The 13,965-nt window shown below is 41.8% G+C and overlaps 1 protein-coding gene across 2 annotated transcripts; it reads right to left on the reverse strand.

Annotated features, from left to right (window-relative positions):
• On the reverse strand, positions 1 to 11,545 carry smarcb1b (SWI/SNF related, matrix associated, actin dependent regulator of chromatin, subfamily b, member 1b). 2 transcript variants are annotated; one of them, XM_010904928.4, is made up of 10 exons: positions 11,347 to 11,469; positions 9,886 to 9,997; positions 9,659 to 9,767; positions 7,762 to 7,899; positions 4,865 to 4,992; positions 4,194 to 4,360; positions 3,619 to 3,809; positions 2,268 to 2,279; positions 1,246 to 1,377; positions 1 to 691 (listed from the first exon to the last, which is right to left on the reverse strand). In XM_010904928.4, exons 1-10 carry the CDS (start codon positions 11,428 to 11,430, stop codon positions 652 to 654), a joined length of 1,113 nt encoding a protein of 370 aa, XP_010903230.1. In that variant the 5' UTR covers positions 11,431 to 11,469; the 3' UTR covers positions 1 to 651. The 2 variants fall into 2 exon arrangements, with proteins under 2 accessions (XP_010903230.1, XP_010903231.1); XM_010904929.5 differs by lacking the exon at positions 2,268 to 2,279 and having other exon boundaries at positions 11,347 to 11,545.
• Positions 11,546 to 13,965: the final 2,420 nt, after the last annotated feature.

The raw sequence follows: 13,965 nt of genomic DNA on the forward strand, positions 1-13,965 counted from the left end.
ATTCTATGGTATTTTATTAAAAATAAAAAAAAGGAAAAAGACAATGAAGAAAGTTGACAAAAAGTATCAGCACTTGACAAAAAGGAAGCACAACACACGTTTCCATTATTGGCCAGAGTTTAGTATGCTCGAGCGTAACGTATTCTAATCACAGACCTGGATCAAGTCGGTCAGCATCGTCCACGTGTGAGTGCATCAACGCAGTATAACAGTTGAAGCCCACTTAGATGGAGTCTGTACAAGCAACCAGGGCTACATTCCATACCTATATGTAGACACTTTACCAACGGCACTCCCCATTCACCGCCTCCCTTCATCACAAAATAGCATCGATGGAAGGAGTTCAGTCTCTGAACAGGGACACAAATGAGGTTTCATGACTAGAATATGGATAAGGCTCCTTGAACACAGCTTTAACTCTCTGGTCCGGAGTCAGATTTAGCCACTCTAAATGGGACTGGTCCTGGAGTAATGTTCATGTCTGTGATAGCCAAGCACTGAGTTAGTAGACGCTATAATGGCTGTGAGAAGGGGTCAGTGGAATGTCTATTGGGGAGTTTATATGTATGCACATGCGTCCTTTCAGAGGGCCCCATAAGGGTTGACCGTAGGTTGACCAGAGGTTCTGTAGTTGCTTATTCCTTCTTCTCTTCACCAGGCAGGAGCCGTGTTGGCCAGTCGTCTCATGCGCCTGAAAGGAAAACCCATTGAGTGTGTTATTGTGTGGCCGGCATAAATACACAGGCAGTGCACTTCAGATTTGTTTCTCCTCAATTATTTTAGAACGCTATTAAATCAGATCAGATCCGGAGAGTACGGATCAGATCCGATGTAATTTAAGCTTCCTGTGTAAACATGGCCTTCAATGAGTTACACCCGAAATGACGCTCATCCACACTTAACGTTTAGGTTGGAGAACAGTTCAATGCAGTCCTTTGAGCCAAGACCAAGCTGTCACAAAAACTGACTTGTGATACAGACACACACACAGCTGCTGTAATAGTGACTGCATTAACAGGGAGCAAATGAATAGCAAAAAAAATTGTTAAAGTGGTATTCTTGAACCCTTGTACACCAGTGGACACAGAAGATTAGAAGCAAGCATGGTCACTGTAGATTACGCCACTGATTCCCTCAAATCCCCGCCATCCACAGGGCCTCTCCTCCTCTTCCCAAAGAGGTTGAGAGGAGGACAAGAAATCAAGGAACGATGTATTGAGGAGTGCCAGACAGTCCCTATCTGACCTGGTGTTCCTGTCCTGGTCCCTGATCTTCTTCTCCATCTCGGCGTCCGTCAGGGTCTCCAGCAGGGGGCACCACGTGTCGGCGTCGCCCGTGTTGCGGATGGCAATCTCCACCGTAGGCAGGGGGTTCTCACTGCAGGAAATGACACGAACGACAGGAAGTCAGAGACGCAGACGAGGAAGACGGCACCAAGGTGGGGACTTGCTGCTGTCATGGCGTGTTAAAGACGTGTGACAGAAATAAGAGGCATCTTCGGGATGAAACCTGGCATGGCCGTTTCTGACACTCCTGTGGGTTAATCCCATTTTCAGCAGGAATAGATATCCCTTCAATCAAATGTTTTATTCTTAACACGTTTTACTTAATTACTAAAACGTTGAGGAAAATCTCAAAATGTGTGACAATCATATAGATTTCTGTAACCCAAGATTGAACTTGCTGAGAAATCCCTAAATCACCAATAGAGAGCATTCAGCCGAAGCTGTGAAAGCATCATATAACATCCATCACTCAAAGCCTGCTCAGACCCGCCACAGCCTTTTACATACCTGTAGTCACAATGCCTGCAAAGCATTATGGGATTGTGAACATACACGGGCGGTTAAAGTTTGACGAAATGGAGAAAACTGAATGTTAATGATTCTTGGATTTCTCATACTTTATCCTCATAGTTACAATAATCCAAAAAGAGTCAGGACTATCCTTTCAATTGTCTGCGTAGAGAGCTGTTTGTAGGCAAAACAACAGAGACTGTGACAGTATCAACAGTCTTTCTCTCACTGGGCATGAACAGAATATCATCCTAGGTTTTTTTCACAAATACAAGTATATAGGGTTTCCATACTTTGAGGTGGGGGGGGACACCCTGCAAAGTCAAGTCAACAGATCAAAGAGAAAAGATAAAGTGTAAATGTACTCAGCTTCCCGGGGCAGACCGTGTCAAGAGAACGTGGGTGGGTGGGTGGTAGGGGTTAAGCTTGGGGGAGAGGGGAGGAGTTCAAGTAATTCAAAAGCATATTGACCTGAAATCAGACCTATAAGGGACAGACAGGTGGGGAGAGAGAGACAGAGAGAGAGAGTAGAAAAGGTCATTAATTTGCAACGCCCAAAACAAGCCATGATGATGTTAGCAAACTCATTTTACATTTACACACAATGAATGGCCAGAAATGACTTGAAAAGCACCGGCATCAGGGCTGGGCGCCAAACCGAAAACCAATGGAATAAAAAAAAAAATAATAATACATTACTGAAATGCCATTTCAGTTAATTTAATGAAATGACCAATAGTGAAATGGATTTAAGCCGAACGCTGATAGACGAGCAGGGGACTCTTTGGAACAGCTCAAACGATCCGAAAGTCCAGAATGGACACGGCCAAGCTGATGTGACCAGACTAACCATGCAAGGCAAGAGAGGGGAGGAACAGATACACAAACCAAAGAGTTTCTTTGTTCACGGGGAGGGTAAAAAACTTAAATTCAGGACTTGTCAATACAGTTTCTGGGTTCAGTCGGCTGGACAGTGGACTATTTGAATGGATGTAGTGGAGTTTTTCCTTTTAGTGGAGGAACACATGGCATGCGTGCTGGTTGATAATGAATGTAGGCTAACGGTTGTGTGTTTACTCTGTAATGTAAACAGGACGCAAGCTCAACGAGTGTCCTTAAGGGACCCCACTCTGAGTCGTAGGCAGACAACTGTTAACCCCCCCCCCCCTCGAGCTTCAGAGGGGAAAGCCGAGTTGAAGCCGACGTTGGACGTTGTAGCCTTCATGATAACTGTACATGGTTTTACCCTAGCGCACGTCATCCAAGTTGAGGAAATACCTTATTTTCAAAGTATCCTAGAACTTCATTTTCTAAAATCAAAATGAATGTACTCCAAGCACTCTGAACAAACCCTGACGCACGCACGCACGCGACTACACCCCAATGTCACGTCACTGAGAGAAAGTTTTTTCCTAAAATAAAACGACATCGCCCTGTGTAGTTAAGCTGTCAGAGGGTTGTGTTTGTGTGCTTCCAGTGCCCTCGGATGCAACTGCTTCTGTACCTTTTCTCTGGATAGGAGCATCCACAACATTACTTGTAAAGGTATAGTCACATCAAACCGTTAAATTTAGAGAAAATATTTAGATTTAACACATTCCAGCAAGGTCCCATGAGGGAGATGATCTCCCATGTAGAGTATACAAGAAAACCTCAAGGATGGAATGAGTTTCTTGGGAATATTGAGAGAATATGGTTTGTTGATACAACCAAGACCTGCCACGCCAATGTGTGCTGAGATTTTTCAAGTCACACGTTTGTCATGTGTGTGAGAATGTTCTGTGTCCACACGTGTGTATTCGCTGTTGGTTTTGTGCGTTACCTGAAGGCGTACGTCCTCTGGTGCCAACTGAGCTGGCCGCGGATGCTGTACGCAATGGTGGTGACAAACTCTCCCCCCAAGCCCAGCTCAGAGCACAGCTTCAAGGCAAATGTCTCCGGAGAGTTCTCCCTCTCCGACATGTCCCACTCAAACTGATCCACCAGGGAGATATTCCCCACGTGGATGTTCAGCTGAAACACACATACATGCACACACGCGCGCACACACTCTGTGAATTGTCAAAACTAATGTCAGCCAGGTCCAGGTTGTGTCAAGTCAGTGTGTGTGCGACTCCACTGGAGCAGTGAAGTCAGTGTGTGTGCGACTCCACTGGAGCAGTGAAGTCAGTGTGTGTGAAAGACCTTTTATCACGGCTGTGCCACAATAGTAGGTACGAGGCTACAGCCTTACCAACACGTTGTAGGAAACCAGCATTATATTAAAACAATGACTGATATATCACTTTGATTCATTTATCTAGACCAATGTGCCTCACTTAAAAAAAAAAAAAAGGGAAACCTAATGAAAACTTGTAAATAGAAATAAACGGTGTGTGTGTGTGTGCGCGCACCCACCTTGATAATGACCCTTTGGTCAGTCTGTTCATCCAGGATGCTGTCCGTGGGGTACGACTCAATCTGCTGGCGGATGGCCGAGGCGATGGCAGGGACGAAGGCCAGTGGGTTCAGGTCTAGATCGTCACACAGGATCTCGGCAAACATCTCCGGGGTCATCAGCTTCTCTGGAAGGAGAAAGGAACAGTGAGGCGGTGAGTCTCAGTAGTGTGGTGGTTTCTTCTGGAGTTGGACTGTACTGGTTGGTTGGCACCATGTGTGGTGGGACATCAACGTCATAAATAGTAGCTGCTGCTACAAGCTGGTCCTGAGGGAGCAGGTGTACAGTGTCAGACTGGGACTATGATTACAATACATCACAGACAAGCGCCAGACATTTAAAAAGTTGTGTTCGTATTTCAACCACCTCTGCAGGCTGAGTTGACTATGTAACCACGCAAGTCAAAAATAAAGCGTACGCACGCGATTTAAACTACATGCTGCTGTATATGTTAATGTGTCGGATAAGATACCGCTTGAATTCGGTTGCCCGAGAGTATGCTAAATGGCAATGTACATCACAAGCACAATAATCATACTTTCCAAAACTCGGATTGATGCAAAATAAAACACCACAAATTAGGGTATGCGGGGCCAATACAGTCCCCTCCCCAGAGATGAAGTTGCCTTACCGTTCATGTTCCAGGTGAACGCGTCTCGGAGTTTCTGGCCATCGATCTCCATGTCCAGACGGATGGGAACCAGCACCTCAGCCTGAGCAGCGTTCTCATGGATCACGGCCGGGTCGTGGTCATCAAAGCTTCACAAAAGGGAATGACATGGGGAAAACATTCAATGCCCATCTCTTGCCTGTTCGGTCTCAGTATTCTACTAGCCTGGAGGTCTAGACCGTTTGTACTTTAGCCAAATCCTTCCTGTGTTCATTCATGTCAGGCCAAACTGTGTGGTTTGACAACTATAAGAGATTGCTACAGCACAGACTGAATTACCAGGATATATTCTACACATTCAGACAGAATTACCAGGGTATATTCTACACATTCTTAATCTTTTCCAGTTCTGCATTGGACTCCAGGAAGACAACAGGAAATGGGGACACCAGAATGTAATTGCATTGTCTAATTGGGTGAATGTTGACTCAAGGATCTGCCACTTGAGTGATTCATATCAGAACTAAGAGTGCACTGTACACAACATTTCACTGTTCAACCAAACATCTGTGATCTAAAGTGAGAAATGCTGTTCGCTAGAGAATTCAGAATGGATGCTCTGCCAAAACCACAGGAACAGGGGCCCGGCTTGGAGACAGACATGCTGCTGTTTACTGTTTTCAAGGACGTACTGCATCGTGTGGGCCATCTGAAGACAGTACGGCGGCACTGGGAAGGTGACCGGGCTACATGGGTATGGGAACCAGTGAGTGAGAATTCCAACCCACGGGGAAGCGTTGGGCCTCTGGGATGATCAAGTGTTGTTTATTATTCCACCCAGCCCGGAGGCTCCTATCCAAGCCCCTTATTAGGCAGAGTTAGTGCCGCCATCAGCTGGTCCTCTCGATCGTTCAAGCCAAAACCAGCACCTTAAGCCAAGATGAAAAATCAAGAGGGAGTAAATCCACTCCGCCAGCTCAACTACGGAGGTCTAGATTTATGAGACTAAACACCAACAGATGTGACAGCGAAAGCATCTTGGTTACACTTGATGTTCAGTCTTTCCCGTTTGTGGCAGACCTACGAATCTTGACAGCAGACCACAACCTCTTACCTCCCTCTAACTTCACTCCGTCTCTCACTGAACAATGACTTCAACACGCGGGCAGGTTCTACCAACAGCAAGTGGAGTTGCCAACACTTCCAACTACACACTCATCCTAAAGATACGAAACCAAACAGCTCCTCTCCTCTTAAAGTTCTACAGTTAGGTCAAATAATCTGATCCCAGTCTAACAATTAAAGCACAAGGAAAACAGACTTCTTGAGATAACACTATTCAGAAAGATTTGAAAAGCTAACCATGCCCTCTTGAGTACAATTGCTTCATCCCATCTGGCATCATAGGATTACATGTCATAAACAGTTTTCTTTTTATTATGGCTCAGAACGCATTTCAAACCAATAACCAGGCTAAATTCCACCAACCTACTCAAAAGCATAACATGGGCTTAATTACAAACATGCACAGCAAGTAAACAAAGATGGCCTCTTGGTATTTTACAATCCAAAATAGAAAATAAGAGCGGGGGTCAAGGACCCAGTCTGTTAAAAACATGGCAACAGCACTTAAGTCAGCAAAAACAACCCCTGAGTAGACAGATCTGTTTTGATTAGTTCCAGTGACACAAAAGGCTTGTGTTATTGAGGGTGTAGGACAGTTAAGTCCGGAGACGGGGCTTTTACTCTGGAAGACCATCAGAAAAAGCAGCTGATAAACAAGCCACTCTACAGAATATAGGAACCAGAAGAGGGAGTAGCAGTGACCCTGGATGACCTCCATCTCAGACTCAGCATCTTCTGGCCCCAGACAGTCAGAGAGAGGAGGAGATGCAAAGCGTGGCTGAACCATTCCGTCAGTTCCCTACACACCAAGGCTACCTCTGAAGGACAGCAGTCACACAGTCATTCACTCACTGATGACAGCAGTTAGGGACCAGGAGAGCTGAGGTTCACCAGGTTGTGTGGACATCCCATCGTTTCTGAATGCTCCATTTCACATGGGAAATGTACCAAGTATCACAGTTGTCAAGAGAGGAATGAAATAAAAAACATCTTACGGTCATCCTGACCAATCCTGAAAAAGGCATTTGTAATCAGTTCTATTCTGTAGGCTCAGATTGTGGTGGTAAAACTCTTGCACTTTTATTTACTTGGTTGGTTTCACACACACCTTTTTGTATCTTGCCCTAATCTTAAACCTAACCACAATAAAGTAACATTTATTATTAAACTTTACCTAGATGTAATGCCTAACCTTAACCCTAAACTTAACCAACAACGCCTGTACCTTAAAGAAACCCCAATTCTAACGCTAAAATTAATTGTAAGTTTGACCCTAAACCCTGAGCCGGAAATTTACTTTTGATTCGTGGGGGCCGAAAGAATTTCCCCATGAGTCACATTCTTCAGGTTTTACTATACTTATGGGGACATTTTGTCCCCAGAAGTGAGGAAAACAAGGCCACACACACACACACACACACACACACACACACACACACACACACACACACACACACACACACACACACACACACACACACACACACACACACTTCTGAAGGAGGACACAGCAAGCAGTATGCAATACCATCAACTAACCATACGGTGTCACTCAAGCACCTATGAATGAACCATACTGAAATATAAACACAAATACATGGATTAAATATTTACAAAAGTAATTTTGGCAACAAAAAGTCTTTTTTCAACCCAGTTATACATTGAAGCAACCCCACAGGTCTAATCACTATGCCCCCCCCCCAGACATATCCACATGTCATTGTGTTACAGCATGCAATGGAAACAGATTAAATCAGGGGGCTTTACTGCAGATGAACACAGACTATCCTCACCACAAGGGGAAGGTGCGCTTCTTGTCGCGGCCCATGCGGTTGCGGTTGATGGTGGTGGAGCAGGGCACGGCATCCAGGTGGTGGGAGCTGTTGGGCAGCGTGGGGACCCACTGGCTGTTCCTCTTGCCTTTCTGCTCCCTGCGACGGGCACACATAGGCACAATGAAGACCCAATGCAGCGACCAACGCAACCCGTTTGGGTTTGTTCACACTAAAAAAAAAAGGTGCGTGGGGAGCTTGAAGAGGCAAATTCTACATACATACGACCTATTCTCCAAAACACAGCACATGCACTCCATTTGGAAACAAACATTACCCATACATTAGCTCTGCAACAGGTGAATTATATTGTCCCCACTAAAACCCCCAATTTTATTATGCAAAATGAGCTAATGGTAATGTCCCATGAAGGACGATTCCCAGCCTAAATAAAGCAAAAATGACAACTTTGGGTTATGAGAGTGTGCAGGAGGCAGTCATCTAACGAGGCTAGCGGTGGACAACTTTGTTGCGCTGAAACATGCAGAGGCCGTGACACATTTCAAACATAGGTGGACTGCGAACTGATGGTGTTAAGTTGGCCTAAAGACAGGGGATAAAGAAATGGCGCCATTTAGCACTAGCCAGGGTTTTTAACTACGGTGCTCAGTAAGGCTCAGTGTTCCAATCAAACAGTAAATGTTTGTTTCCGTAAAATTGTCACTGCCTGAGAAATATTTACAATAAGGCGAAAAACTTTAATTAAGCATCTGTGGTTAAGTACATGGGAGCCGCCATCATTATACCCTCCCCCTATTAATATCACTAAAAACAACACGGATCATTTAAAGCCTATTTATTACTATTTAAGATAAGAGGAAGGCCTACCTGTTTGCCAGACTCAACTACACTATCCATAGATTTGTTGGCAGACAAATCCTCCCATACTGTCACCATGCACTGCATCAACATCTCCATGTCTGTGAAGAGTTTGGTTAAAACGGGGGCTGGAATTCAAGGTATGTGAGGATATACCATAGCCAAAGACAATTGGGCCTAAAAGACCCTACATATTGTAATCTTTTGTTTTAGAAATGGTAAGGATCCTGGTTACACAAAAGGCTTGTGTGAAGCTTTACGTCAAAACCAGGCTTCTGAAAACAACAAAACATTACTCTGAAGCATATGCTGATGTTTTCTAGGTCTCTATGATGTTCTTAGCCTTCTATATTCAGAGAGAAATGTAGTACTATTTAACTATTAGCGATTTACCTTCAGAAATGAGAAGGCATTTAGACCCAGGCCTTCTGTGGAAGCACTAGTTACCTTTCATTAATCATTTTGGGTTAGGAGAACAACAGATCTGTAACCTGCAGTTGCAGCTTCAACTTATTTGTGCCAGTTGTCCCTTGGGGTGAAAAGGTAACTTTTGAAAGTATTTGCAAACACCAAAAATGTTGTGGCAAACCAGACACAGGGTTGCCAGTGAAACAGGGATGCATATTACTGTTTCCATTCTTCCTGGAATTTCTATATTTTTTAAATATTTTTTGTAAGCTATGAGAGTGATGTTTCTCTTTATTACAAGCTGGTTCTCTTTTCAATAGTGATTTTATAATTTTATCAGTTTTCAGACAGATCAAAATAAGTGTTAATTTCCTTTAATGGATTATTTACAGATTGTTTGTTAAAATATTGTTCAATTTATTGTGCAGGGCTTACAAATAAAGGTCTAAGCAGACATGTTATTTTATTTATTTCAGCACCTTAGCTAAAACAGAAATGTTGGCACACAAAAAAATAAATTAAAATACAAGTGCCCAGAGAAAACTAATCTATCAAATTGCTCAAGTTCCCAACCCATGCATTTTCTTTTTTACTGGGTACTTTATACACTGAGAAAACATGTAGGCAGTACCTGAGGTAGGCCGGGGGCTCTGTGCTGATGGAAACAGCTTTGTACTTCTCATCATTCCCCTCGAAGATCTCTTCACATTCCGATGCCTTCAGCAGGGTCACACTTGTGGCTAAAAGACGTGTAAGTGTGTGTCGTGTTAATAGCCCAAACTGCTAAGCGCTTGAGTCTCTGAGTAGCAAGACTAAATGTTAATAAGAGGCTGTCTCTGACAAGGGTTTATCACTCACCGTGCGAGGATGCCACAATCTTCTTCCTCTCCTCTATTGAGGCTAATCTCCTTGAGAGCGACGGGTACCTTTTATACAGGGAGCCCCTGAACATACGGAGGTAATTTCCAACCTGAGAATGTCATAGAGTTAGATTTCTGTGCAAATTATTAGATACAGTTCAGAACCCTAAGCCCTAAAAGTTAAAGATTCTCCCCAAAAACATTCTACAGTATTACTCCGCTGCTGATACAAAGTATTGCATGTCACAATGCCATTATCACACCACAATCACCCATGCTTGTTGACCTGAATTCAAACTTCTTACAGGAGAATGCAATGTGGCAGGCCCAAAAATAATGAAACCTTAATTTATACAACAATGCTCCACGATACTTGAGGATCCTCCTTGTACCTTTTGCAAAACAAGCGTTTATGTTCTAGTTGGTGAAGTGGTTACCACCTTGCAACTCTGACATCTTTATTTTTTTTAATGTTGGAGTCATGACCACTAATCTAAATGAGGCGAAAGATGCATGCGGATCCCTAGGGGTCATTGTGACTTGGATGATTTTACACCTTGCTCTTGGGTAGATTTCTTGAAGGTCTGATTGTCCAATCACTCTTGGCGAGATTAACTACTGTCCCAAACTTTCTCCATTTGGATACAGAGACCCAGCAGAGACCCAGAACATTATAAGTGGCTTTGTAGCCCTTTTCAGACTGATAAGCAACAACACATTGAAGTCTTCAGGAATGTATTTTGATCGTGCCTGAAGTACCTCAAGACCTTTTGTGCACAGGATCTTAAAGAATTTTTTATTGGGTACGGCTGGGCAAAATCTGGCCAGGTAGTGAACCGAAGTACACAAATCGCTGACCCTAACGTGTAACTTTAAATACATTTAGTACTGTATATATTCTTATTCAGTTCAAAATACAGTGTTGGTAAGTACAAACATTTTCAGAATGGCCCAGTGAGAATAGAACCTGCAACCCTGCAACCCTACCAGGCTCTACTAAACACAAACCCAATCATCCCTTTTTCGTAAGATTGTGTTAAATAGGGGGCAAATAACCCATCACACCTCCATAAAAACGATCACACTGCATTTGTAATTACTTCGTGCACCAAACAAATGAACACACTAGGTACAATCCACAAAAAGATCTGAACAAATTCAATATGAACACTGTAAAAAAAAAAACTCCGAAAATCAAACGGGGGGGGGGGGTATAATTATTCACGACACTTCACTTTTTATATGTTAATTTAATATATAATACACAAAACAGGGCATTAGCTAGCTATTCTGAAAGGTAACGTTAGCTAGCTAGTCAGCTACAGTACTTAGCTAGCCAGCTAGGACAGACAACAGTGCAATGGCGCATTCTGATGATGGCTAAAAGGATGGCTGTAATGTGTAACTAAAACTGTGCTACCAATTAAATATTCCCCGACACCATACATCGTATACATACCTCTGATCCAACCATATAGAAGTCCCCATCTTGCTCTAACTGAAATTTAATCGGTTTCTGTCCAAAAGTCTTACTTAACGCCATTTTCACAGCAGCTAGGCGAACTGGCTGAACGGTTAAAACAATCTAAAGCGCATGCTCCAAAACGGGCTAATTGTGTGCGCTACCTCCAATGCGACGGCCTGGGTTGGCCTTTGCAGTTCAGACAATGAGCTCGGATGAAAAATATAAAAAACTGTCCTACAAAACCTGACATTTGACACGCGGGGATTACATTTCAGATGTATTTTTAAGTACAACCTATATTGAGTCCTAAGGAAACTTATACTAGGTATTGGGGTGATTTCGGGGAGTGTTAATACAAATTAAAATAAATGTATTGTTATAAAACATGTAGTTTCAAGTTTAAAGGTTTATTTGTCAAATGCACCGAACAACACAGCACCAACAATTTACACACAACAAAGGAAATAGCAAGAGGATGTAGTTATTATAGCCTATTTTAAGATTGTTTGCCACACATTAGAACATGGGGAATTATTTTTAAAAACGCAATTATTATTATTAACAATTCACATTTTATTTATTTTATTATTTTATTGTATAAAAAAACGTCTGTTTTGTGGTTCACGGTCATATGCCCCATTGAGACGAATTAAGCCATCATGCATCAAGCCATCTCCAAACTGTTAATTAATCAGCTGCACTGTACTCCCAATCTCCTTACATCCAGATAGAGACATACATGATCTACTTGGGACTATATCTGTATATGTGTACATCGACTGTAAATGAATGTATAGGACATTAATGTCCCTTCATTTCCAAAGCTAAGTTCATTATGTATTTTGACTTAAAATAGATTTGATGTATTCTGATTTTATGTCTCCCCTTAGCAGCACATTTACACTTGTAAAATTCTGGGAGTTGATACATGTACTTAATGTACTTATATAGTACTTATATAGTAATTATTTTTCTTATATGGGGCGATAGGGTAAATGCCTTTCGGTAGGGGAACCTACCTTCAGACAACGCTCATACCCTACGACAAACCCAAGATTTCTGTTCTGACACCTCTGTTCTCAGCTTCCACTCATCCCAGTCAAAACTATTCTCTTTTCTGGTACCCACTTAAAGCTACAACAGTAGCTTTTTCACAAACTCCTCAAACCCTATTGTTTTGAAGAGGATCAAAATATACCTTTGTCACAATGTTTGTGAACTTTTGACTTTGCTAGCAAATAACCAGTTGTTATATTGTCTACGTTTTGAGAAATTATGATGACCAGTGTCTGAGGCTTAAATGGCAGTGCACAAAAGCCCTTTTGCAGGTTTTTATTTACATTTTTGTATGGTATTATCATAATTTTCATAATGTCATAGTTTTATTACAACCATAAAGTGTTCAAATATCATTAAAAAAAGCAAGAGTTTTGTTTGTCTATTTTTCACTCTGTTTTAAATTAGTTATTTTCTAGTATCTATGTTGCCTTTGTCAGAGGCTGAATAAAAAAAAATTGTTATGTTTTTCCTTCTTCCATTTCAGCAGTAATAAAAACGGTCATAAGGAACACAAAGATGATTGATTTTTAAAATGCAATTTGTTTATTTTTTTTGCCAAATGTTGATCGTATTTGGTTGTAGTCACAGATGAACATCATCACTCAAATGTTCAGTTGATGGACTCTCCCTACTGAAACCTTGTCCTCTTCAATTCTCCAAGGGTCTGGAAACCTTTGAGCACAACTGTACAATTGTTTCCATGGTAATCCAAGCCAAGGTTCCTTATGATGCAGATATCCGAATATTGGATTGTGACATGCTTAAACGGCTTGGAATTACTGAAATAAATCAACTTTTTGATGATATTCTAATTATATGACCAGCACCTGTATACCTAGTTGGAACGCCCTAGCTAGTGTGTGTAGGTTGGCAGGCCTCTACAGAACAGTGGGTGGCGGTGTATGCAACTTTCAGTTGTTTGCGATCCGCCAATACATTTTACAGAAGAAAAACGAACCACTCAAATTGTCATTTCAGTTCTGCTAACAGCAGGAGATTATGCTGGTAGCACAACCTAGAAAAGACACTAAATATTTGTCATCTTTGAAATGCAGGGCAATGTGTTCAATTCATTGGCAAGATGAAGAATTGTAGTCAATATCAATCTTTTAAAGAAAATGCAAAAAGTCATACTTTGAAACAAATATAAACATTTAATACACATATAAAAAAGTATAGGAACGATATTGAAACATACACATTATACAATTTACCGACTGGTTTGTTATCTATGTTGGATTTATATGGATTCTAAACACCCTAATGAGTATTTCTCGAAGGCCATGTTCCATTTCACATTGTCTAGTTTTTGTTATAAGGCAATATTTTTAAGCTATCTGTACATTTTTAAAAAGTCTTAACAAATATTTTTTTCAAACCAACTCATTTTTTCTTTCAATTACTCATTTTCTGGAACCCAACATTAAACTTGCTTTTTCAATTTACTCTTCTTCTGCAATTGACACATTTTTAGAACGGACCATACACATTGCAATATTTTGACATGGGCGCTTTTATTTTGAAAGTTTTGTCATTACTAAACGACGGTGACGT

The sequence above is a fragment of the Esox lucius genome, chromosome 14 (genome assembly GCF_011004845.1).
Source record: "Esox lucius isolate fEsoLuc1 chromosome 14, fEsoLuc1.pri, whole genome shotgun sequence".
Classification (NCBI taxonomy): Eukaryota; Metazoa; Chordata; class Actinopteri; order Esociformes; family Esocidae; genus Esox; species Esox lucius.